Source organism: Poeciliopsis prolifica, unplaced genomic scaffold, assembly GCF_027474105.1.
Source record: "Poeciliopsis prolifica strain line A6 unplaced genomic scaffold, Auburn_PproV2 SCAFFOLD090, whole genome shotgun sequence".
In the NCBI taxonomy this organism is placed as follows: domain Eukaryota; kingdom Metazoa; phylum Chordata; class Actinopteri; order Cyprinodontiformes; family Poeciliidae; genus Poeciliopsis; species Poeciliopsis prolifica.
In genome coordinates this window covers 447,599-471,390 of record NW_026562465.1, presented here as the reverse complement: position 1 = coordinate 471,390, position 23,792 = coordinate 447,599, and the positions used below count along the sequence as shown (strand labels likewise).

At 40.2% G+C, this 23,792-nt stretch overlaps 2 protein-coding genes across 5 annotated transcripts in view; one reads left to right on the top strand and one right to left on the bottom strand.

The window, feature by feature from the left end:
* The window catches only part of cubn (cubilin (intrinsic factor-cobalamin receptor)), an 85,811-nt gene extending 81,377 nt beyond the window's left edge, over positions 1–4,434 (bottom strand). For 2 of the 3 annotated variants that reach the window (XM_055022741.1, XM_055022742.1), the window contains exons 1-6: positions 4,287–4,434; positions 3,956–4,085; positions 1,657–1,752; positions 1,102–1,140; positions 925–1,026; positions 686–789 (exon numbers count right to left, since the gene is read on the bottom strand). In XM_055022741.1, the coding sequence (XP_054878716.1) occupies positions 686–789; positions 925–1,026; positions 1,102–1,140; positions 1,657–1,752; positions 3,956–4,085; positions 4,287–4,384 (569 nt within the window). In that variant the 5' untranslated portion in view covers positions 4,385–4,434. The remainder of the gene's footprint in view (positions 1–685; positions 790–924; positions 1,027–1,101; positions 1,141–1,656; positions 1,753–3,955; positions 4,086–4,286) is intronic. The other variant, XM_055022740.1, reaches the window with a different exon arrangement.
* A 790-nt stretch (positions 4,435–5,224) lies between these two features.
* Positions 5,225–23,792, top strand: part of dtx3la (deltex E3 ubiquitin ligase 3L a) — a 29,954-nt gene continuing 11,386 nt past the window's right edge. The window contains exons 1-3 of one of the 2 annotated variants that reach the window (XM_055022757.1): positions 5,225–5,256; positions 20,907–20,989; positions 21,081–21,232. In XM_055022757.1, the coding sequence (XP_054878732.1) occupies positions 20,908–20,989; positions 21,081–21,232 (234 nt within the window). In that variant the 5' untranslated portion in view covers positions 5,225–5,256; position 20,907. Of the gene's footprint in view, positions 5,257–18,753; positions 18,853–20,906; positions 20,990–21,080; positions 21,233–23,792 lie in introns of those variants that run through there. The other variant, XM_055022756.1, reaches the window with a different exon arrangement.

Below are 23,792 nucleotides of genomic sequence, written 5' to 3'. Positions count from 1 at the left end.
TATTTTAATCCATACTACACAAGTCGAGCAAAAAAAGAAAGTGGTCGGACGAATATGTACAACGTGGATTCACATGTATCACAGAACGAGATGGGACTCAGAGTCCCATCTGCATGATATGCAACGCCAAGTTGAGCAACTCTAGTCTCCCACTGCCAAAACTAAGGGAACACTTCTTGGAACTACATGGAGATGGGAAAAAGTAAAAAGGTATTTTGTAGATTCAAAATGACAAAAAACAAATTAAATTTCAAATAAAAAAAATTAAGTTATTAAAAACTGTTAAATTCTGAAAAAAACATCAAATGTATTTTTAATTAGTGAAATAGCCAAAACATATTTTTGGGGGCTAAAATTCTTTTATGGTGCCCACTGCCGAAATATTTTTTGTTGGTCTGAAAAAAGTATTAACACAATTTGGTGTGAGTTCATATACTGTGTTGGTTTTGTTCTTTGAGCAAAGTGATGTTCATGCATGGCTCATTTTGTGCATCAGTAAAAGAAAAAAAAAAGCATATACCTATGTCTTGAATTAAAAAAAAAATTATATTTTTTTTTAATCAGTAAAGAAAGGTTCAGTGAATGCATATACAAAACTGGTGGGTTCAGTATCTCAAAAAATGTTAAGAACCACTGCATTAAATGTTACCATAAAGGTATATGCCTTGGAAAGCTAAAGACTCACATAAATGTTCCAGGGCTGTTGACACAGGTTGCCCCGTTCTGACAACCCTGCAGTGTTCCTGCAAATGTCTGGCATTCATTTACATCACTGGCACAGTTAGCACCCTGACACACAACACACATACACAAAGTACATAAAACTCAAATCATAACGTCACTGCAATCACATTCTAGCATGTCATAAGCTGAAAGTGATATATAAACTATGTATTTTTATTTCTTAAACAGTGTAGAACTCACAGCCCAGCTGCTTGGACACAGGCAGTGATAGGAGTTCAATAGGTTCAGACATGTTCCTCCATTCTGGCAAGGATCACTGCTGCAAGACACTGTCTGGACTGTCTGGTTAAAAAAAACAAGCAGGAAACCAACATAGTTTCTAGTTCTGAAGCATGATCACTCACTTCTAAGTCTCACCTGTTGAAGTTCTGTTACTTGGTTACCCAGTGTTGTCACCTGCAAGAATCATGGAAAGTCAAGTTTTGTTGTGGAAATGTACACATTCTTAATAGCTTTATAATGTTACACAATTTGTGGGTTAAATTCAAATAAACTGTGAAATAAAATCAGGCAAACATTTATTTGCTGTTAGAAAATGTAGCTGAGGTTTTAGTAAATGCCAGGCGTTTCTCTTAGTCTTGAAGCTGATCGTCAGCTTCAAAAGATTCTGTTGACATGGGCACTGCTTTAGATATGAATCTTCTTATTTCACAAGAAGAGTATGGATGAGTGAACCATTTCAAATGTCATTTAGTGCGTTTCCATTGGTAAGAGCACTGGCTCCTTAACAACAGAGTCGTCCTTTAGCTGTTGTAGTGGTTGTCCCTGACATAACCCAAGTTTCCTTTGATATGGCACCTTCAGAACAGCCAGGAACTTCTAAATTCCATATATCTACCCTTTAATATGTATTACTGATTACTTCTAGTATTGATCATCTTCTTCACATAAAATATATTAGATTTCTGTTACCTTGGTATTAAGTTGTTTGAGGTTGTTGGAGATTTCAGGAGGAATTGCTCCTCCATGAGTCTTGATGTCATCAATGTCTTCTGTATTAGTTTTGATCTAAAATAAGAATGAAAATACAGTTAAAATGATATTATTTGGGCACCATATTCACTAGTTTATCAAAAAATATTGCAAGTTTCACTAAAAAAAAGGAGTGCAACAAAGTCAAGGATATAATAGGTTCAGACATTGTTGTTTTGTTGGATATGAATGAAGGGAGTGATGTGAGTAGCATCATTTGTCAGTCAGTGTATTTACCTTTTTTTTCTTCTTCTTTTTCTTAAATAAAAAATTAACTTTATATAGTAGACATTACTGCTTTGTCAAAGCTTCACAACCTCATCACCTGTAACTGGCCCAGAAACATCTTTGGTTGATAAAAATTCTAAATATGTTATAAAAGTTTGTGCAATTTTACATAGTAGAAATTATCATGTAACATTTAAATTCTAAACCAGCAAAACTATCATCAGTCAAGCAGTCTGCTATAAAACAAGACAGATTATTTTGCTACTTTAGATTGTAAAACAGGACCAACAGATAAAATAAGTCCATAGAAGAAAAGCATCAGTTTAGTAGCTGATGGCATAATGATGTGGAGCCGTCTGGTTTTGTCATCACTCTGATGCTAAGCTTTTCTGCATGTTGTTAGGATGCTGTTAACAGGTGTTAACACAGAGACATTCTCACAATATGATTAAAAATATTTTAAAAATAAAAATATCATTAAAATCATTATTAAAAATATTCTAGGGGACCAGGGATTAACACAAAGTTTTAAAACAAAAATATACAACATGATCTGTTTTGATCAAAAATAAAAGAGATAGATTTTAAGAAGTCATCCTCATTAAAATCATACAGCTGTGGCAAAAGTCATATAGCTATGACATGATTTCCCAATCAGTTTCTTTTTAGATAAAGACATTTTAAAGTGAAGTATGAGATGAGAAGCAGGGAGTTAAGTTACTGACAGCGAAAAGTTACTTTAACAAATAATACATACTTTTTTCCAGGGAACATATTTTAATACAATTAATATTTTTACAGGGGTATGATTTAATGCATTGCATTAAAATGCTTACTGCACACAATTTACATCCTGAACCAATTGACTGCAGTCCTCGGGCCACTTGACCTTTGAGCTTACTGTGTAGAAGTCTAAACTTGTTAATCATTGTATGAGCAGGAACAGCCTTTTATGTGTGTAAAATGTAATAAGGTAAGACATTTACACAAGGTTCAAAATACATGTCTGCAGTTTACAAAGGTAGACTAACTGCTGTTACTGATGGTTATGTGCAAAGAATAAACTTATGGTCATTGTTTCCTACGTGAAGTCAGACATAGTAAAGACAGATTAAAACATCAGATATCACACAATGAATTTTGCCCAGATTACAATTCATCAATGAAGTTTGAGATTTCAGCTTGAAATGTTATTCTAATTTCATCATGTAGTTTCTCAACTCTATGTCAAAACAAGTCCACAACTGAAACATTACATTAAGTCAAATGCCATTGTTACATATCAGATTGTTGATTCATATTTCATTGATATGTTTCATAAACAGGTGGGTTTTCAGTCTAGAGTTAGTCTGAGCTTAAAGGAACTCAGTGTTTCAGCTGTTTTACAGTTTTCTGGAAGTTTGTTCCAGATTTGTGGTGGATAGATGCTGAAAGCTGCTTCTCCATGTTTGGTTCTGGTTCTGTTGATAAAGAGCAGAACCAGAAGACTTGAGAGATCTGGAAGGTTGATACGACAACAGATCTTGAATATGTTCCAGCCATTCAGTGATTTATAAACTAACAACAGTATTTTAAAATCTATTCTTTGAGCTACAGGGAGCCAGTGGAGGGACTTTAAAACTGCTGTTATGTTTCTATCTTCCTGGTTTTAGTGAGAACAGGAGCAGCAGCTTCTGGATCAGCTGCAGCTGGAGGATTGATTTGTTGGACAGGCCTGTGAAGACACTGTTGCTGTGATAACTGCGAACGTCTGAATATTTATAACTTTGTGATGTCCAGAATATAGTATAATGTGTCCTCTTTAATTCAATGTTTTTATGACATCTGTCATATCAATTTTATCCTTGTAGTTTTCTGTTTGGAACAAGAAGTAGCTGGTTTTTTTGTGTGTGTTGAATTTGCTCTCCATCAATGAAATGGCCTCTGCGTGGAAACTTTCATTGACTTACAGTAAATTTGCTGTATCAGATGACATTGGTATGCATAGACCTGAACTGAAACCTGAGTTTACCTGGCTTAGAAGCTGTGTGAGGTCTTCATTGCCCACTTTTACCCGGCCTGATGACGAAGGCTCGAAGCGGATCTCTTTGTTGTCACCTGTTTTAAACACCAGGTGACCATTTTCTGAAAGCATACGAGGCCTGCAAAACAAACATTCGGGCTTTGAAGCAATCCAATAAAGTACAAATTTACCCAATCTTGTTCCAGATATCATCTGCATGATTTCAAAATCCTAATTATCCAGGATAAAGTAAAACAAGAAAACCAAAAAAAGACAAGTTATTCACACATTACATTGAATCTCCTTAAATCTTTCTTTGATCTTTTTGATTCAAACTTACTGTGTCAGTTGTGAATTGTCCATTGGCTCTCCCGGCAGTCCATACAACAGAAAGACAAGACAGAGGAGCAGCCATGAAGGCTGCAGTGTCCCAGCCATCGAGACGGGACTTCTTGGATGGTGACTCTGAATGGCTTCCCCTGCTTCAGCAACTCTAATACTCACTTTTAAGACTTTGACCTAAAAACAAAAGCATAAAAAACCTGTTTCCAGAGCATTATACCCATGATGTATTTATTATGGTTTACTTGTGGTTTATCATTGAGTGAGAATGTCTTTCACATGATTTTAAGAAATGAGTAACCTGCTTCATGTGACTTTGACGTCATTATAAGCAGATATTTCACATTGCTGCTAAGGATAAATTCACTAAGGTGTAAATGGTAATTACTTTGTATCCATCAATGGGAGAACTAATGACATCATGTGCAATTTTGGTAAATAATTATTTTTAATTATTAACTGTGAGGTCATGAACAATTACAAACAGAACAAAAATACATACATTTCTTTGTCCCAACTTGAGTAGATATTTTTAAAACAAATTTATATACATAGTTTTTCATACATTGTTTTATGTGGCCAACATTTGATACACTCCATAGGGTTTCCCTCCAGGTCTGGGGTGTGAAACTCATCTGTGTTTTGGGCCAAATCAAAATCATAAATGCTTTCAAAGGGCCAGTTGTGCCAGAATGCATTGATAACATCTCTTCATAAACTCATAAAATATCAATGAATTCTTAAAATTAAATAATATCATGGAACATCTTTTCAGTCCCTCCAGGATTTCATCACACTTTTTGTGATTTTTTTTTTTTGCAGTAAATATATGTTTGTCATACTAATATCAAAATAGTTGTGATATTTGCTCTTATTTATGAAGGCAACTTTGACTTTTTATTACTCTCTGTATAGATCATGGACTGTAATCTGACATCAATTACAGCTGATCCAGGTCTACAGCACAAGTAAGAAAGTTTTTGACAATTTTAGAGGAAAGTCTGCAATAAACCACCAGTTATATATTAGTGCAAAAAGGTGCAGGGATTTGTTGATTTTATGTGAATTTCCATGATAATTCTCAAGAAACAGAGGGACTGATTGATATAATTTGGCAGTAAATGAATGAAAAACTGCACTGATTTGATTAATAAGATGATATTTAAGCACACTTAATGTTTAGTCCAGAATCTAGACGGCCTCATAAAAAGCTATAGCAAGCCAGATTTGGCCCAGGGGCCTCGAGTTTGACATGTGCTCTAGGTGATAATTAACTCTAGTCCTGAGACTTACAAATGAAACCTGGTGACTTTTCTATGAGCTTATACAAGCAAAACCAATGAAAATGACAAATTCAATCATTTCTGATTAAATTTGTCATGCAAGTGTTTCATTATTCATCAGTGTAAACTACCATTATTCTTACATCACAAATCAACATTTGATTGGCTTCCATCATAATGTAGAGAACCTTGGATTAGTTTGATCTATTTTGAGAATATTCTTGTTTTTGCATTTTTGAGTTTGTCCTGCTCCTTTGATCCTTCTCTCTGGTACATAATACATAATACTCTTTGGTGTTTCCCTGAAATCCTTAAGCTGTGGGCACACTGAGTGCTGGAGTTCACAAAACTTTTAATACTTTTGCTTATATTTTCATTTTGAAAGCAGGACTTTATGTCTTTCTTCTCAAACCTTTCTCCTGGCACTCTCCCAGAATTCTACTCGTTTAAGAAACAAAAGTTCCAAAAGCTTGCCTTTGAAACTGCCTTTTGGGACTGATTGTAGTAACTTGCGCCACCCACTGGATGTAGGCAGTTGGTTGTGTGAACAAACTAATGCCTAATATCAGAAAGTCCTTAGAGACAAGTAGCACACTGCTAGTGGATGTTAGTGTAACATGGAGCAGAAAGATGAGACCGTTGTTTCTTCCTACAACCAGTGGGTGGCGCAGGTTGCTACAATCAATAGTAGCCACACAGGCATACGCTCTAAGGCAGGGGTGTCAAACTCCAGTCCTCGAGCGCCACTGTCCTGCAGTTTTTCGATGTGCCACAGGTACAAAACGCTGGAATGAAATGGTTTCATTACCTCCTTCTTGTGTAGATCAGTTCTCCAGAGTCTTGCTAATGACCTATTATTGTATTCAGTGGTGCAGCAGCTAAAAGTTGCAGGACAGCGACCCTCAAGGACTGGAGTTTGACACCCCTGCTCTGAGGAAACTGTGATGGCCAAATCCATGGCCACACCCCTATGTTGTACTTGCCTGCCTGGAGATACCAGACAAAAGATAATGGCCAGGCCTCAACAAGTTTAAATGTTAATTGGAATGCACCACCAGTTCCTGCTGGCAGGGGATATGAGAGTTTTTGTTTCGATAAGTTTTGTATTTAAGTAAACATTAGTATTTAAAGTTTATTTTTGATTTGCATTTTTGGGTCTGTAGTTTAGCCAAACTTAGCTGTGCTATTTGTTTTGTGTTATTTGTATTCTTTAGTTACCCCTATTGTGTCTTGGTCTGATCAGCCAGTATATAAACCCCTGTGTGTCATTTCTTTGTTAGGTCAGGTATGTTTGTTTGTGCAGCTAGTTTGCTTACACTTTTGCCTGAGTTCAGTTTTGTTTCTTTTACCTCTTTATGAGATCAGTTCATCCTTTGTTATTTATGATTTTTGGGTTAAAATAAAAACACCCTATTTTTTCTAAATATGGTATATACCGTGACTCCTCCTGTTTTAACTCGGTCCATCACAGGAACAAATGCACCCAGTGCAACACTTTCATTCTACTGGCTGAGAGGTTGCCAGGGGAAGGTTCAATTTTGTTCCAGAAGCAAGCAGAGTCCAAGCAGAGACTAAGTGTGAGCACGAGAAGAAGTTTGGAGAACAAGCATTTCAAGTTCTGAGAAGAAAGACATGAAGTTCTGCTTTCAAAATAAAAATATAAGCAGAAGTAATAAACGTTTTGAGAAGAAAAGACATGAAATTCCTCTTTCAGACTGAAAATATGTGCTCTTGGATTATGGCAGAAAATTTCCACCATACAATTCAAACTAAACATTTACTGTAGCTATCTGGGATGTTTGGTGACCAGCAATTCAGTTTGTTCGTAGTTATGCTACTTCTCATCAATCACTTATTTTTGAGGAGTCTGATCCTTGTGATGATTGACTGAGCTTTTCAACATGTAGTTTCCTACTTGTATCTCTTTTTGTATGTCAGGTCTCCATGCATTCAATCTATCGGTGGTGGATTCCTCATCATGCATTAAATAAGTCAATCAAATTTTATTTGTATACCACATTTCAGCAGCAAGGTATTTCAAAATGCTTTACATCATAATAAATACAAAAACACAAAGTCATGCAACATAGAATCAACAATCAAAACATGATCTTAAATTCTTAATTAATTGCGTTTTAAATAAAACTCAGAACAGGTGGATCTGCTAGATTAGTCTAGATTCAAAGGAAGTCAGTGTTTCAGTTGTTTGAAAATTTTCTGGAAGTTTGTTTCAGATTTATTGTGCGTAGAAGATGAATGCTGCATCGCTTTGTTTGGTTAAAGCTACATATATAAAGAAATATGACTTCTCTACATTTTGTAAAACAATATTTTCTAGTTATGACACTGGTGTTTTGAATTCAATCTCTAGATTTTTTTTCTTTTTGACATAATGAAGTGTTTAATTCCTAAATACTTATAAAAGTGTTTATTTAAGATGTTATTTGAGACCTTCATTAGCCCAGATTTTTGAAACCTCCATCAGCTCTTCCTGTCTTAACATTTCTTTTGCCAAAAAAGGTGAAAAAGAAAAGATGGAAGGAATGGCTCCACTATACTGATGGGTGCTATACCAAACATCAATTCTGTTTTCTGAAAAGGTTTTTTTTTTAATCATTTTTATGAAGTGTTTTGACCTTGCAGAACATAAATACAAATTTAATTTAAGGCTTGATACTAACTGTTCAATTTTTATCCATGCTGGGAGTGTCTCAGCTGAAAAGTAGAACATGGCAGAGTGCATATAATTTAAAATTAGGGAGTTGTAACCCCCCTCTCTGGCAGGTAAAATAGGCACCTGCCAGAGAGAGGAAAAATAATTTTTATTATTCCAAATAAATCTATTATTTGGGTCTTTTATTGTTTTTAGGATTTGGAATGGTATGCTTTTGTGAATCAAAATAATTACACCTCTTCCACAGTTATCACCTGGGCCAGTCATCTCTTTTATTTTTTTCCATTCATCCATCGTCTGCTGCTTATCCGGGGTTAGGCCGGGAGCCCAGACTTCCCTCTCCCGACGCACATCTTCTAGCTTCTCTGGGGGAATCCCAAGGTTTTCCCCAGCCCAGCTGAGAAACATAGTCCCCCCCAGCGTGTCCTGGGTCTTCCCCAGGACCTCCTCCCGGTAGGACATGCCCGAAACACCTCCCCAGGGAAGCGTCCAGGAAGCATCCTAACCAGATGCCTGAGCCACCTCAACTGGCTCCTCTCTATGTGGAGGAGCAGTGGCTCTACTCTGAGTCCCTCCCGGATGACCGAGCTTCTCACCCTATCTCTTAAGGAGAGCCCAGACACCTTATGGAGAAAACCCATTTCGGCCGCTTGTATCCACAATCTTATTCTTTCGGTCATCATCCAAAGCTCATGATCATAGATGAGGGTGGGTACATAGATTGACTGGTAAATCAAGAGCTTTGCTTTTTGGCTCAGCTCTCTCTTCACCTTCACGGCAGACGCTGCACCAATCTGCCTGTCGATCTCCTGCTCTCTATTCCCTCATTCGTGAACAAGATCCCAAGATACTTGAACTCCTCCACTTGGGGCAGGACACCCCCCTCGACCCATAGAAGGCACTCTACCCTTTTCCGGTTCAAGACCATGGCCTCGGACTTGGAGGTACTGATCTTCATCCTGGCTGCAAACCGCTTCAGCGAGAGCTGCAGATCATGTCCAGATGAGCCACCAGGACCACATCATCCACAAAAAGCAGAGATGCAATCCTAAGGCTACCAAAACAGATCCCCTCAACACCTTGGCTGCGCCTAGAAATTCTGTCCATAAAAGTTATGAACAGACTCGGTAACAAAGGGCAGCCCTGGCGGTGTCCATCTCTCACCGGAAACGAGCCCAACTTATTGCCGGCAATGCAGACCAGACTCCGACACCAGTCATATAGGGACCTGATAGCTCATATGAAAGGGCCCGGTACCCCATGCTCCTGGAGAACCCCCCATAGGGCTCCCTGAGGGACACACTGGTCTTCCAGAATCTGAGGTTCTACTATCCGACGGACCCTCCTATTCAGGACCCCTGAGTAGACTTTGCCAGGGAGGCTTAAGAGTGTGACCCCTCTATAATTAGAGCACATCCTCGAGTCCCCCTTTCTGAACAGGGTCTGCCAATCCAGGGGAATTGGATTGGCAGGAGGCAGCAGGGCATGTTTTTATGACGCCTTGTTTTGAGGTCGTTGCCTCAGAGCGCTTGGCGCTTTAACACCAGGTATCTGACGATCCCTGCAGCATGCAGACTAATGCATACTGTGTAAATATCCATCTAAATGAAGATGTTACTCATTTAGTAACATTGCAATATTGCAATGTTCATGCGATACTGCAGAGTCGCAATCAATCAATCAATCAATCAAATTTTATTTGTACAGCACATTTCAGCAGCAAAGCATTTCAAAGTACTTTACATCATAAACACAAAAACACAAAGTCATGCAACATAGAATAAACAATACATTGTTACATATTACATTTCAAATACAATTCTAAACAGCTTCTGGATCAGCTGCAGCTGGAGGATTGATTTGTTGGACAGGCCTGTGAAGACGCTGTTACAATAATCAATGCGACTAAAGATAAACGCATGGATGAGTTTCTCTAGATCTGACTGAGACATTAGTCCTCTAATCCTGGAGATGTTCTTCAGTGATAGAAGGCCGACTTTGTAACTGTCTTTATGTGGCTCGCAAGGTTCAACTCCGAGTCCATCACTACTCCCAGGTTTCAGGCCTAATTGCTAGTTTTTAGTTGTAATAACTGAAGCTGTGCATTGACTCTAGATCTATAGCTCTAGATCGTTTCTCTTTAGGTCCAAAAATAATGACTTCAGTTTTGTTTCTGTTCAGCTGGAGAAAGTTTTGGCCCATCCACACATTTATCTGTTCTAAACATTTATTCAGTGATTGGATGGGTTCAACCATACCAACCCTACAAGATGCTTAGCCTTAAGGAACTCTGGGCGAATCTAATCCACCCCTGGGGCCCGGGCACCGATGAGCTTTATAACCACCTTGGCGACCTCGTCCCCAGAGATTGGAGAGCCCGACCCAGATTCCCCAGGCCCAGCTTCCTCAATGGAAGACATGTTGGTGGGATTGAGGAGGTCTTCAAGGTATTCTGCCCACAGTCCCACAACTTCCCGAGTCGAGGTCAGCAGCACACCAGCCCCACTGTACACAGTTTTGGTGCTGCACTGCTTCCCCCTACTGAGACACCGGATGGTGGACCAGAATCGCCACGAAGCTGTCTTTCTCCATGGCCTCTCCAAACTCCTCCCAAGCCCGAGTATTTGCCTCAGCAACCACGCAAGCCACATCCTGCTTCGCCCGCCGGTACCCATCAGCTGCTTCCGGAGTCCCACAGGCCAAAAAGGCCCGATAGAACTCCTTCTTCAGCCTGATGGCATCCCTCACCAAAGGTGTCCACCAACGGGTTCAAGGGTTGCCGCCGCAACAGGCACTGATGACCTTGCGGCCACAGCTCTGATAAGCTGCCTCAACAATGGAGGCATGGAACATGGTCCACTCAGACTCAATGTCCCCCACTTCCCCAGGGATGTGTTCGAAGTTCTGCCGGAGATGGGAGTTAAAGCTCTGTCTCACTGGGGATTCTACCAGACGTTCCCAGCAGACTCTCACAAAGCGTTTGGGCCTGCCAGGTCTTACCGGCATTTGCCCCCACCACCAGAGCCAACTCACCACCAGGTAGTCGTTAGTGGACAGCTCCACATCTCTCTTCACCCGAGTGTCCAACACATACAGCCGCAGATCCGATGAAACAATGACAAAGTCGATCATCGAACTGCAGCCTAGGGTGTCCTGGTGCCAAGTGCACATATGGACACCCTTATGCCTGAACATGATGTTTGCTATGGGCAATCTGTGATGAGCACAGAAGTTCAACTTGAGTTCAGATCGGAGGGAGCGGTCCTCCCAACCACGCCCCTCCAGGTCTCACTGTCATTGCCCATGTGAGAGTTGAAGTCCCCCAGCAGAACGTGGGAGTCCCCAGGAGGGGCACTTTCCAGTACCCCCTCTAAGGACTCCAAAAAGGGTGGGAAATCTGACTGTTGTTCGGTCTGTAAACACAATCAACTGTCAAAACCCGTCCCCCAACCCGTAGGCGGAGGGAGGCTACCCTCTCGTTCATCGGGGTAAACCCCAATGTACAGGCGCCAAGATGGGGAGCAACAAGTACGCCCATTTCTGCCCGACGCCTCTCACCATGGGCAACTCCAGAGTGGAAGTATATCCAGCCCCTCTCAAGGAGACTGGCTCCAGAACCAGAGCCATGCGTTGAGGTGAGACTAACTATTTCTAGCCGGAACTTCTCAAACTCACACACTAGCTCCAGCTCCTTCTCCACCAGAGAGGTAACATTCCACGTCCCAAGAGCCAGCTTCTGCAACCGAGGATCGGACCGCCAGGACCCCCTCCCACTGCCGCCACCCATCTCACAATGGACCCGACCCCTTTGGCCCCTCCCATAAGTGGTGAGCCCATGGGAGGAGGGACCTATGTCTCCTCTTCAGGCTGAGCTTGGCCAGGCTCCATGGGTAAAAGAGCTTGGCCAGGCTCCATGGGTAAAAGACCGGTCACCAGGCACTCGCCAACGTGCCCCACCTCCAGTCCTGGCTCCACAGTGGGGCCCCAGTGACCTACGTCCAAGCGAGGGAACACTAAGTCCAAAGTTGACGTTCATCATTGGGGTCTTCGGACTGCACTTTGTCTGGTCCCTCTGCTTGGACCTGTTTGCCTTGGGTCACCCTACCAGGGGGATGAAGGCCCAGACTGACATGGTTTGATTTCACTTGCGGACCCACATGCAGGAACCACACACTGGATATAAAGGCAAGCGATTTATTTACAACAGGACAAATAAAATTCAGTCCTCTGGACTTCGATTGGCGGGTGAGGGTCGCTCGACCAGGTTGGCCTGAAACGAGAGCTGAATTATAACGGGTTCAGAGTGTGAGTTCGGAGGAGGAATCAGGAGCTAGCTTACATTGGTGCGGATCTTCCAGAGCTTAGGGGTGAGGCGTCAGGATCCGGCGTGAGGGTGTGCAACGGTGCTGGGGGTGAGTGCGAGGAGAAATCTCGGGTGGTTGGAACAGGATGGAGTCAGTGGAAACGGCGGAGCAGGCAGGCAATGTCAGGAGCTTCTTGAAACGAGAACACAAAAAGTCCTAGAAACGAACAGGACACGGAGAGTAAGTAACTTCGAGTTACACAACAAGGTTCAAGAAACAAGTTTAAAACAGGTGAGGCCGGAGTGACTACCGGTAGCGTCAACCATCTAGCGATGACTGGAGGATTCTGCCGCTCCTATATTCCAGCACGCTGATGAGGCAGATCAGCGTCACCTGCGCTGGCTCCCCAGACTCCTCACGAAGATCCTCGCTGAAGGAAGATGTAACACTCCCACTCACAGTCTCATGCACACGCTCTCACACCGGAATCCTGACACAGACAGAATAGCTCCTGCGATCATTGGGACACTCAAATCCCTCCACCACGATAAGATGGCAGCCTTATTTTTTTCCAAATTTTAATTTACAATTTATTGGAGAAAATTATTTTCGATTTGAGATGCATAATTCTGTTAATAACCTGTTTTAGTTTAATTCTTTTCCTAAGTCCCCTCACATTCCAACTTGTGATTTTTATGTTAGAGATGCTATGAGTTTCCCCTCCAAAATATTAATATAACAATTCTTAATGCATCTTTAAGAACTAAATGAAAAAAGAAAACCCTGAAAATGACACATAACACTTAAAGTCCCTCAATTCCTTACTCAGACTAATGATTTGTAGGAGCAAATTGAGTTTCATAGCCAAACTATGAAATCCAACTTCATCAACCATGAATACACCTTACTGAAACACAAATACAGCCAACCCAAATGTAGCCATTCATTTTGATTTTGTCACAGAACATAATTATTCTGTTCTCATTTCCACTTTTGATCATTTCTCTTTTGGATAATTTAAATCCCTTTCCATATTTATGGAAAGGGATTCCATATCCATGCACTAGCTCTTTTTGGTCTATTGCTAATGTATGTTTATATACATTAGCTTTTACTTATATTATAGGTGAAAAATGTAGGATTTGCTCCCAAGTTTTGTCTTACTGTAACCAGAGCACTTCCACAATGTTGAGGCATCAATGAACTGGTCAACTCTCCTGTCTTTATTCAATTTGCCTGCAATGACTTTCTGAATCCAGCAGATATCACTTTCCCTTATTTCTTTATTATAACTCAATTTTGTCCCAAATATTGAAAGATGAAGAAATTCTTTTTGATATTTTTGCAATATTTAGCTAGCAGTTATGTGAAATGTACTTATATTTAATTGTAGCTCTAATTTTTTATATGTACAATGTTTTAGGCTTTATTAGTTACATTTATAGTGATTTTCTAAACTTCTCTTAAGAGTAATACTACTGTCTTAGTCCTGTCACGTTAACAAAGAAATTAGGATAATTGCAAAACTGTTCAGTGTTTACAATATAAGGCTTCAGTAGTTAATCCATACAAAGGCTGTTTTGCCTTAATTTTTTAATTTTTTTGAAAAGTCTAAATGTTATATTGCACTAATAAAAGATATATTTTTGCAGGCTTCAAGAGGATCAGCGTGTGCAGATCACTTTATAATGATTTGAAAAAGGTAGATTAATATGTTAGTAAAATTAAGCACATAAGAGTGATATAACAAACTGATGAACAAAAACAAAATGTTGTCCTGTTATTGTCATTGTACTTAAGGTTGCCATGGCTACAGAAATTGGAGGAGCATCCTTAGATGACACAATACAACCAGCTGTGCGATTCCTCATGTCCCATGAACTGGAAGTCCAGTTCAACCTTTTTGGCCAACATTGGAAACAAGCTCTTGGACCTGCGTCTCTTTGATGTTTTGTATGGTAAATATCAGTTTTTATTGTCAGAGTAACTTTTTTTTTCACTTTTCTTTCTTAAACATATGTTAATTTATTTTGGTTGTTTGTTATTTTTAGTAATGTTTTTAGGTTAAAAATTGAGTCTTCAATTTTTGGTTTATTTGAACAGTATTCTTTCACTGTTGTTAAGAACTTAAAAATTTGAAGGTAATATTGTTTGCATTTCAAACAATATTAAAATAACCACAAAACCACGATAGAACCTAGTAGTTGATTTATATAGATGGATATATTTTAAATTTACAGTAAGAATATAGTTTCTGTACATAATAATGATGACTCAAGAGTCCTTTTGATTATGGCATATCTCTGCAAGCATTTTTGCCCCATGAAGGGGGAGATGCAAATCTCATGAATGTTACATTGTGCTAAAATGAAACACTAATACAATTTCTACCTTTGCTTGTTATTTCAGGGGACTTAAAAGAAATTATCCATCTACAGAATCACACAAGCATACAGCAAAGACTCTCGAAGTGGTTTACTGGAGCCCGAGTGGAAGTGGAAATAGACTAGAGAGACTGCCAGTTCAAACTCAGGTTGGGGAGGTCTTTCAAGATGGACAGTTTCAGTAAAGTATAAGAGATTTCAAATTTAAGCATGCATATGGCATGTAGGTTATTTTTAAAAATGTTTAACAAGAATGTATTGTGAAAGATCTACATAGGTGTGTATATTCACATTGTGTGTATCAATGTGAATATACGTGTATAAAGTTATATAGATAGTATTTAGATGTATACATTTATAGACCTGTAGGAAAATATGTAGGTGTCTTTATTTGTGTGCATCTATAGATATATATTTATAGATCTGTTTATAAGTTTGTTATAGTAAACTAGCTTCTGTTATTTTCAAAGTCGTGAATAATTGCAGATTTCTTTTTGTGGCACCATTCCCTGAGTATTAATGAAGTTCTAATAATTGCTGTAGTGAGGTAAAAAATAACTCCTGACAATATTTTAAATTACTAAATAAAAGCCTTGAGCAAAATAAATTTTTCATCTCTTTTTTTTTTTTTTATTTGAACACGTTTTAAGCTAGACTTTGGATTGTTGATCAAGATTGCATATCTATGAATGTAATTCACATCCAGGTTAGATGAGAATTGTTCCTACAGGATTAAGGCATCTGGGTCCCGCTGAAAGCCCAGTTAGCACCCATTGAAATCAACCTGGGCAAACCCATGTGGGGCCACCATGGAAACCGTGGACAAACCCACTTGGTACCATATTCTAGCCCAGTTCAGACCCAATTGGGACCCAGGTAAATATTCCTGACAGCACCCTAGTGGGCCACAGATGAGCCTCATGTAAGTTAACCATGTGGGACCCACTGAAAACCCAGTCAGCACCCATTGAAATCAACCTGGGCAAACCCATGTGGGGCCACCATGGAAACCGTGGACAAACCCACTTGGTACCCATATTCTAGCCCAGTTCAGACCCAATTGGGACCCAGGTAAATATTCCTGACAGCACCCTAGTGGGCCACAGATGAGCCTCATGTAAGTTAACCACATGGGCCCCACTGAAAACCCAGTCAGCACCCATAAAAATTTACTTGGGCAAACCCATGTGGGCCACCATGGAAACCGTGGACAAACCCACTTGTTACCCATATTCTAGCCCAGTTCAGACCCAATTGGGACCCAGGTAAATATTCTTGACAGCACCCTAGTGGGCCACAGATGGGCCTCATGTAAGTTAACCATGTGGGACCCACTGAAAACCCAGTTAGCACCCATTAAAATCTACTTGGGCAAACCCATGTGGGGCCACCATGGAAACCGTGGACAAACCCACTTGGTACCCATATTCTAGCCCAGTTCAGACCCAATTGGGACCCAGGTAAATATTCCTGACAGCACCCTAGTGGGCCACAGATGAGCCTCATGTAAGTTAACCACATGGGCCCCACTGAAAACCCAGTCAGCACCCATAAAAATTTACTTGGGCAAACCCATGGGGCCACCATGGACAAACCCACTTGTTACCCATATTCTAGCCCAGTTCAGACCCATTTGGGACCCAGGTAAATATTCTTGACAGCACCCTAGTGGGCCACAGATGGGCCTCATGTAAGTTAACCATGTGGGACCCACTGAAAACCCAGTTAGCACCCATTAAAATCTACTTGGGCAAACCCATGTGGGGCCACCATGGAAACCGTGGACAAACCCACTTGGTACCCATATTCTAGCCCAGTTCAGACCCAATTGGGACCCAGGTAAATATTCCGTACAGCACCCTAGTGGGCCACAGATGGGCCTCATGTAAGTTAACCATGTGGGACCCACTGAAAACCCAGTTAGCATTAAAATCTACTTGGGCAAACCCATGTGGGGCCACCATGGAAACCGTGGACAAACCCACTTGGTACCCATATTCTAGCCCAGTTCAGACCCAATTGGGACCCAGGTAAATATTCCGTACAGCACCCTAGTGGGCCACAGATGGGCCTCATGTGAGTTAACCACATGGGCCCCACTGAAAACCCAGTTAGCACCCATAAAAATTTACTTGGGCAAACCCATGTGTGGCCACCATGGAAACCGTGGACAAACCCACTTGTTACCCATATTCTAGCCCAGTTCAGACCCAATTGGGACCCAGGTAAATATTCCTGACAGCACCCTAGTGGGCCACAGATGGGCCTCATGTAAGTTAACCATGTGGGGCCCACTGAAAACCCAGTTAGCACCCATTGAAATCTACTTGGGCAAACCCATGTGGGGCCACCATGGAAACCGTGGACAAACCCTTTTGGGACCCATATTGCCTGCCCACTTATATCCCATATGGGGCCCACCTAGGTGTGCTGGCTGGGATTATTTATAAATATGGAGTTCATACATAGTGCTGTATATGGGAAGGTAATAAACACAATTCTCATTAAGTCCACATTTCTGTATTATTAATGTTTTTTATTTGTCTGATGGAATATTCTTATCAGAGTTGGGGTCCATCGTATGAAGTTAGCAAACAGGAGGCTAGAATGTCCACACACATATGAGCAAAAACATTTCAAAATTTAAGTTCAATTTAAATTCAAAAATAATTTATTGATCCCAAAAGAAAACTGAATGCAAATGTAATAATTATACACCATGCAGTGGTTTAGGAGGGGACTGTGTCCACTAAGAATATTTAAATTGGTCCAGAAAAATAATTGACAGATGGTTTGCTATAAATTACAAATTTGGTACAGTGACTAAAAGATCAAAATAAAGCATGTTTTAAATTGTGAAGCATCACAACAATGTTCTCAAAAATGGAAATAGAAAGTATTTCATTAAAAAGTTTGGGGATTTGTGACACAAAAGTCTAGCTTCTTTTAGCTACCGTGTGTTCTGGAGCAGAGAAAACTAATCCACCTTAAGCTGTGAAGTCTGGGGGACTCTAAAGATAGCAAAGAGAGAAGTGGCCAGTGGAATAATCATCTTCTGTCCTAAATCCTAACTGGCTCACTCTACTAATCCAGACAAGAAAAACAAACTGAGAAAAGTCAAATTACGCTCTCCACTTTTCTTTTGTTAAGCTTTATTCCTTATGTGTGAATAAGGAATAAAGCTTGTGTCTAATCTTTTAGAAAAAAACACATGGCTCACTCTACAACACCAACTCTCACTATATACTGAATACAAATGAATGCAAGAAAATATGAACCAGAATTGCATTCAACAAAAAAAAAATCTACATTTACTGTAATGAAAATGTAGTTTTACACATATCAGCCTGTTCTAATATTTTTTTTAAAATTACTTTACTGGACTTTATTTGAAACAACAGGAAAGTTGGTTGTGAGAGAGGTAAGACATGTGGCACTCAAGCATTAGTCCTGCAACATCGCAATCGCCAGTTCTAATGTTTTAATATGTGGAACGATATTAAAATACTGTTCCTTCCACACATTTGAATTCAGTTCAAATGTGGCAGAAATAAGCATTTCTTCTGAACCCAGGTGAGATAAAAATTTCTCCTAATCTTACAAATGAGCAAATTCCATACGTTTCTACTATTTCTCTTTCAATCTTCTTACACACATACACATGCACGCACACGCTCACACACACAAACATACACACGCACCAAGTTGTCTTCCAAAGCAGTAAGACCAGTTAAACAAGTAAAAATGCTTTCACAAAATCCAGCTAGTGGACACGCCTGTCTCTGTCTCTCCCTCTTCCTGTTTTTACTTTCCGTCACTGGTTTTTCAGACCTGCATCAAACGAAATACATAACCTCCAGTGTGACTCAAGAAAAAATAAGGCTTCATTAATGTGTGGATAAGAAGAACATTTCAACAGGTACTGATAACATTATGAACCACCCACACCCAGTTTACAGATTTATTGTAATGATAAAGGTGGGATAGTGCTATGACTTTTCATTATCTGAAACTAATTGTGTCAGTTAAACTAGATTTGTTGAACCAATGTCATTAGAGCTAACTCTTTTGAAGTCATGTCAGTTTTAATCTGTCTGATTTTAATGTTTGTAAAAAAAAAGATGTTTTCTGTTGCTATGTGTTCTTAAGTAAAATGGATTATATAATGAAGAAAAAGTAGGGCCAATGCATTAGCTCTTTTTGGTCTGTTGTTTTATACAAGATTAACGGTAATTAATATTTGAACTTAATGTTGAAACTGCCGGTTAAAATAAACTACTTTAACTGAAGAATAGTTTATAGAATTTACAAAAGTTCTTATATTTATTTCTGAATTTGTCAGTAGTTTCCGGGTAAAGAGTCCAGCACCGCTATGATTACCACTAATTAGTATCATGAAGTTATTTCTAGATTAGAGAAGCTATCAATACTGCCCTAATTTCAATTGAAATGTATTCCTTCAGTCCTTAAAAATAGTCCACAAACTGCTGTTAAATTGAGAACCTTGACAGACCAGTCAAGTCGCTTGCAAGCCAGCTACTCCTGCCCTAACCAGTGTGCCCCTCCCACATTCCAAATGTTTGCGATGCCCTGCTCTCACCATGTACACAGACAGCAGATACTTTGGATCCAAGGTGTCTTCAAGTGAGAAAGCAAGATGATCACTCACTTGTGATTGTCTTGCCCACTTGGACTCTGTGTCCCCCACCACTGCTGGAATATGTTCAAAGCACTCCTGGAGGTCGAAGTGAAAGCTTTGTCTCACAGGAGACTCTGCCAGATGTTCCCACAATACATTTGGGCCTGCCAGGTCTGACCAGCATCCTCCTCCACCATCAGCGCCAACTCACCACCAGGTAGAGGTCACTGGACAGATCCACACCTTTTTTTCAGCTGAGTGTCCAAGACAGGTGGTTGCAGATCAAATGAGACAACAACAAAGTCGAGCGTCATCAAACTGCAACCGAGGGCATCCTGGTGCCAAGAGCAAATTAAGACATCCTGATGCTTCAACATGTTGTTTGTTATGGACAATCCATGGTGATTACAGAAGTCCAACAGAGTTCAGATCAGCAAGGCCGTTCTTCCCAACCACACCCTTCTACGTCTCACTGTCATTGCCCAAGTGAGCTTTAATGCCCCCCTTGTCCTTGGCGAAGTCAGCTTTAATTTGTGCTCCCCATTTCCTGTTACAGTTAAATGTGTTCCACAGAGCCCTCGTGTTCAATTCCAGGCTATCATATTTAGATCCTATTGTGATAAGCATGGCAGTAACTATTCCACTACAGTTCTAGAATGGAAGAAGATTAGGGCTATTGATACAAAAAAACAAACCAAAAGGAAAAATGTCTTAAAACTCAAACCACCCAGGTCAAAGCAGGGGGACAATTTGTGTGTATAATCCAGTGTGGATAAAGTGCAGGTTTATAAATCCTATAAGAAGAAGGACTCAAGCTGGCCAAGCTGACCCAAGTGGCTGAGGAGACGGAGGTCAGGGCCTCCCTACTTAGGCTGCTGCCTGACTCCAGATTAGTTAGATGGATGGATGGATGGATGGATGGATGGATGGATGGATGGATGGATGGATGGATGGATGGATGGATGGATGGATGGATGGATGGATGGATGGATGGATGGATGGATGGATGGATGGATGGATGGATGGATGGATGGATGGATGATGGATGGATGGATGGATGGATGGATGGATGGATGGATGGATGGATGGATGGATGGATGGAAAAGAAACGGTTTTGAGATTTTTTTTCTTATACCACCAACATAATTGGCATACACCTGAACATGTTTGGTTATTCAAACCTGACTGAGACTGAATTATTTATTTGTTTGCTGAAGCAATACAAACAAAATATACGGGCTTACTAAGGAATTACTGAGCATTTTGGGGTGTTTTGCAGCATAAAACAGGAAAATGGATTTTTTCTTTCCATGTTTGTGTTCAATGGTTTTCAGAATGGGTTCCAATCACAGCAGTGAGAAACTCCACTGTAATCGTTACCTGAAAGGACAGGGTCCTCAATCACTGGAACAACAAGGTCAGTCACCTCATTAATCATTGGTTTATGTCATTGTTTCCAATATTGGCTTCTGATCACTTTCTGACAATTTGACATTATTTTTGTTCAGTAAATGATGGAATGAGTTGGAGGATCACATCATCAAATTTTTATCAACCTGAAGGCAAAATGAGTTTGGAGATTCTTCACAAAAACATGCCAGGTTTCCCTGATGCCAACACACTGAAGATCACTTTTATGTTTCCTAAAGGCATACAGACAGTAAGTGTCTAACATCAGCCCACATATTTTACTAATATCATAAAACATAAAATGTTGTAGTTGTCATTATGTCACTAAAACATAAATTTGCAGTAGTATCCTCTCTGATATTTATCTTTATTTATTGAAAGATAAATAATGAAGCCCATACATGTCTGTTGCTAAAGTCTCAGCTAATGCGTGCGAGGGTATCTGCAGGTCGGCAGAGGGGTTTTATGCTGTAGATAAAGTTGCGTCTGTTAAGAGACTCAGAATAACAGTGTCATCTGAAAATGTTATTATGTACTGATTGGGTTGAGAACCAACACATTCACACTGACACAGTCTTGGGGGGCCTGTGCTACTTAACTTTGAATGAGAGAGAATTGAATTGTATTTTACATGCTGAGATCTTTTTGATAAAAAAAAAATAAAAAAAAGAATAATACCACTTAGTTGAAAAAGGATTGACCTTCAACTGTAACGATTCCTGAGAAGAATGTTGACATGACTGGAATTAAAAGTTGAACTAAAATTGACAAAAAGAAGTCTTGCATATGCTGCAGATTTCTCCAGATGCTTTTAGGTGCATCAGTGTCAAAATAGCATCACTGGTACTACGTCTCCTAGCGTAAGCAAATTGAAAGGGATCCAGAAATGGCTGCACTTCCTCTTGTAGTAGCTCCAACATGAATTTCTCAAATTATTTAATTACAATAGAAGTGAGCGCTACCGGGAGATAATCGTTATCACTCTGAGGACAGGCAATCTTTGGAACTGGAATGACAATTGATTTCTTCCAAATATCTGGATTCAAATGAGTGTCTATTGAGATCTGAAAGAGTTTAAACCAAATTGGAGGAAGTTCCTCTGCAAAGTTCTTGAGAAGGAGAGCAGCCAGTTGCCCAATACTTATGACCATGTCATGTTTCAGTTTTTTTTTTGATAAATCTGCTAACAATCTCTACATTTTTGTTTTTGACTGTCAAGATGGGATGCAGAGTGTACATTCATGAGAAATAATATGAACTTTTTTATTTTAGCAAATGGCAGCAATGAAACAAAGAGTGAAAAATTTAAAGGGGTCTGAATTCTTTCTGTGCTCACTGTATATTAAGTCCAGGTTTGGTAACTGACTCCTATGATCCACTGGGCAGTTTTCATCACAGTGGCCATGTCTTTTTTGTCCTGGACTGTGCAGATGCCGTACAACACAGTCAGACTGAGGCAGAGAATGATGTCGATAATGGCTCTACATTAGTTCTTGAGCAGCTGAGCAGAGACTCCAAACCCCATGCCTTTTCAGTTTCTTGAGGAAGAAGAGTCTGTGTTGTGTCTTCCTCATTAGAAAAGCAGTAGTATCAGCAACCAGGTGTTCAGCAGTAGTATCAGCAACCAGGTGTTCAGAGGTGTTCAGCAACCAGGTCAGGAATTGTATATTGTCCACGCACTCCACCACCTCTCCCTGTGGTGTGTGCACTGTCTTCCTGGAACTCATGAAGTCCACTATGACCTGCTTGGTCTTGCTGGTGTTGAGCAGATTGTTCAGTGAAGACCACTGTGACAGGTGCTGTGTCTCCTCTCTATACAGGGTGTCATCACTCTTTATTATCAAACTGTAACAGCTGTAATTGTGTAGTGTCTCTTTAAGATACTGTAGTATTGCTGATGATGTCACAAGTATGCGACTCAGTTTCTCTGTAGAGAACGAGGGAAGGACATGCTACAGCAGCGAGACATGTTAGCTTCCTAACTCTTAGTGACGCTACTGGTTGTGAGAACCCTGCTCCTTTTCATGTTTGATAACATAGCAGCTGTTCAACCGGGCTTTGTAAGGTTGGTGAAGAGAGTTTATTAAAGGACAACACTGTGGAATTCCCAGTACCAGTGTGGTTGTGGGTGTTTAACCGTCCTGATGAGTCTGCCGTCTCCTCTTCACTCTTAAACACAACCCAAGCGTTACAAATGGCGCCCGAACATTTTATCTTGGACCTCGGCATGCAGTATCTTCTACCAGTTGATTGAAACGTTTGCAGTATAGGGGATATCTGCTATACTTCGCGGGAGCGGACCAGGCCAGCCCAGACGCGGACGACAGAACGTTTTCACGACAACGGGCGGGAAAAATCGACGTTGTTTGCAGTTCCCTGCTGGAATCCTTCTCGTGACAACTTTAGATCAGCTGCGCTGCTGGGACGTGAGGCGGATTATGTTTTCTAATTTCTGAATGTGCATGTGTGCACAGCGGAGTGAAGCGGAAATCCCTCATCAGCTGAACGCACGCCGCGAACTCTGCTTTTGCTGGATGACCTCTTAGGAACTTTCTGACTGGACTCAGCTCTGTACCGGATCAGAGCTGCTAGACATCAAATCCATCTGAGAAGATACGAACTGAAGCAGTGAGTGTTGGAAAGAAATAGACGGAAGTTATTCTTCGGACTCAGCAACATATTTTTTTAAACGGACAAAGCGAAGAAAAAAAAAAAAAAAAAAAAAAAAAAAAGTCTACCCAGTTAAATCTCTTAAGTCTATATATGTATGTGGCTAAATGTGTTTTAACTTTTCTGCGTCTGCTTTTCAA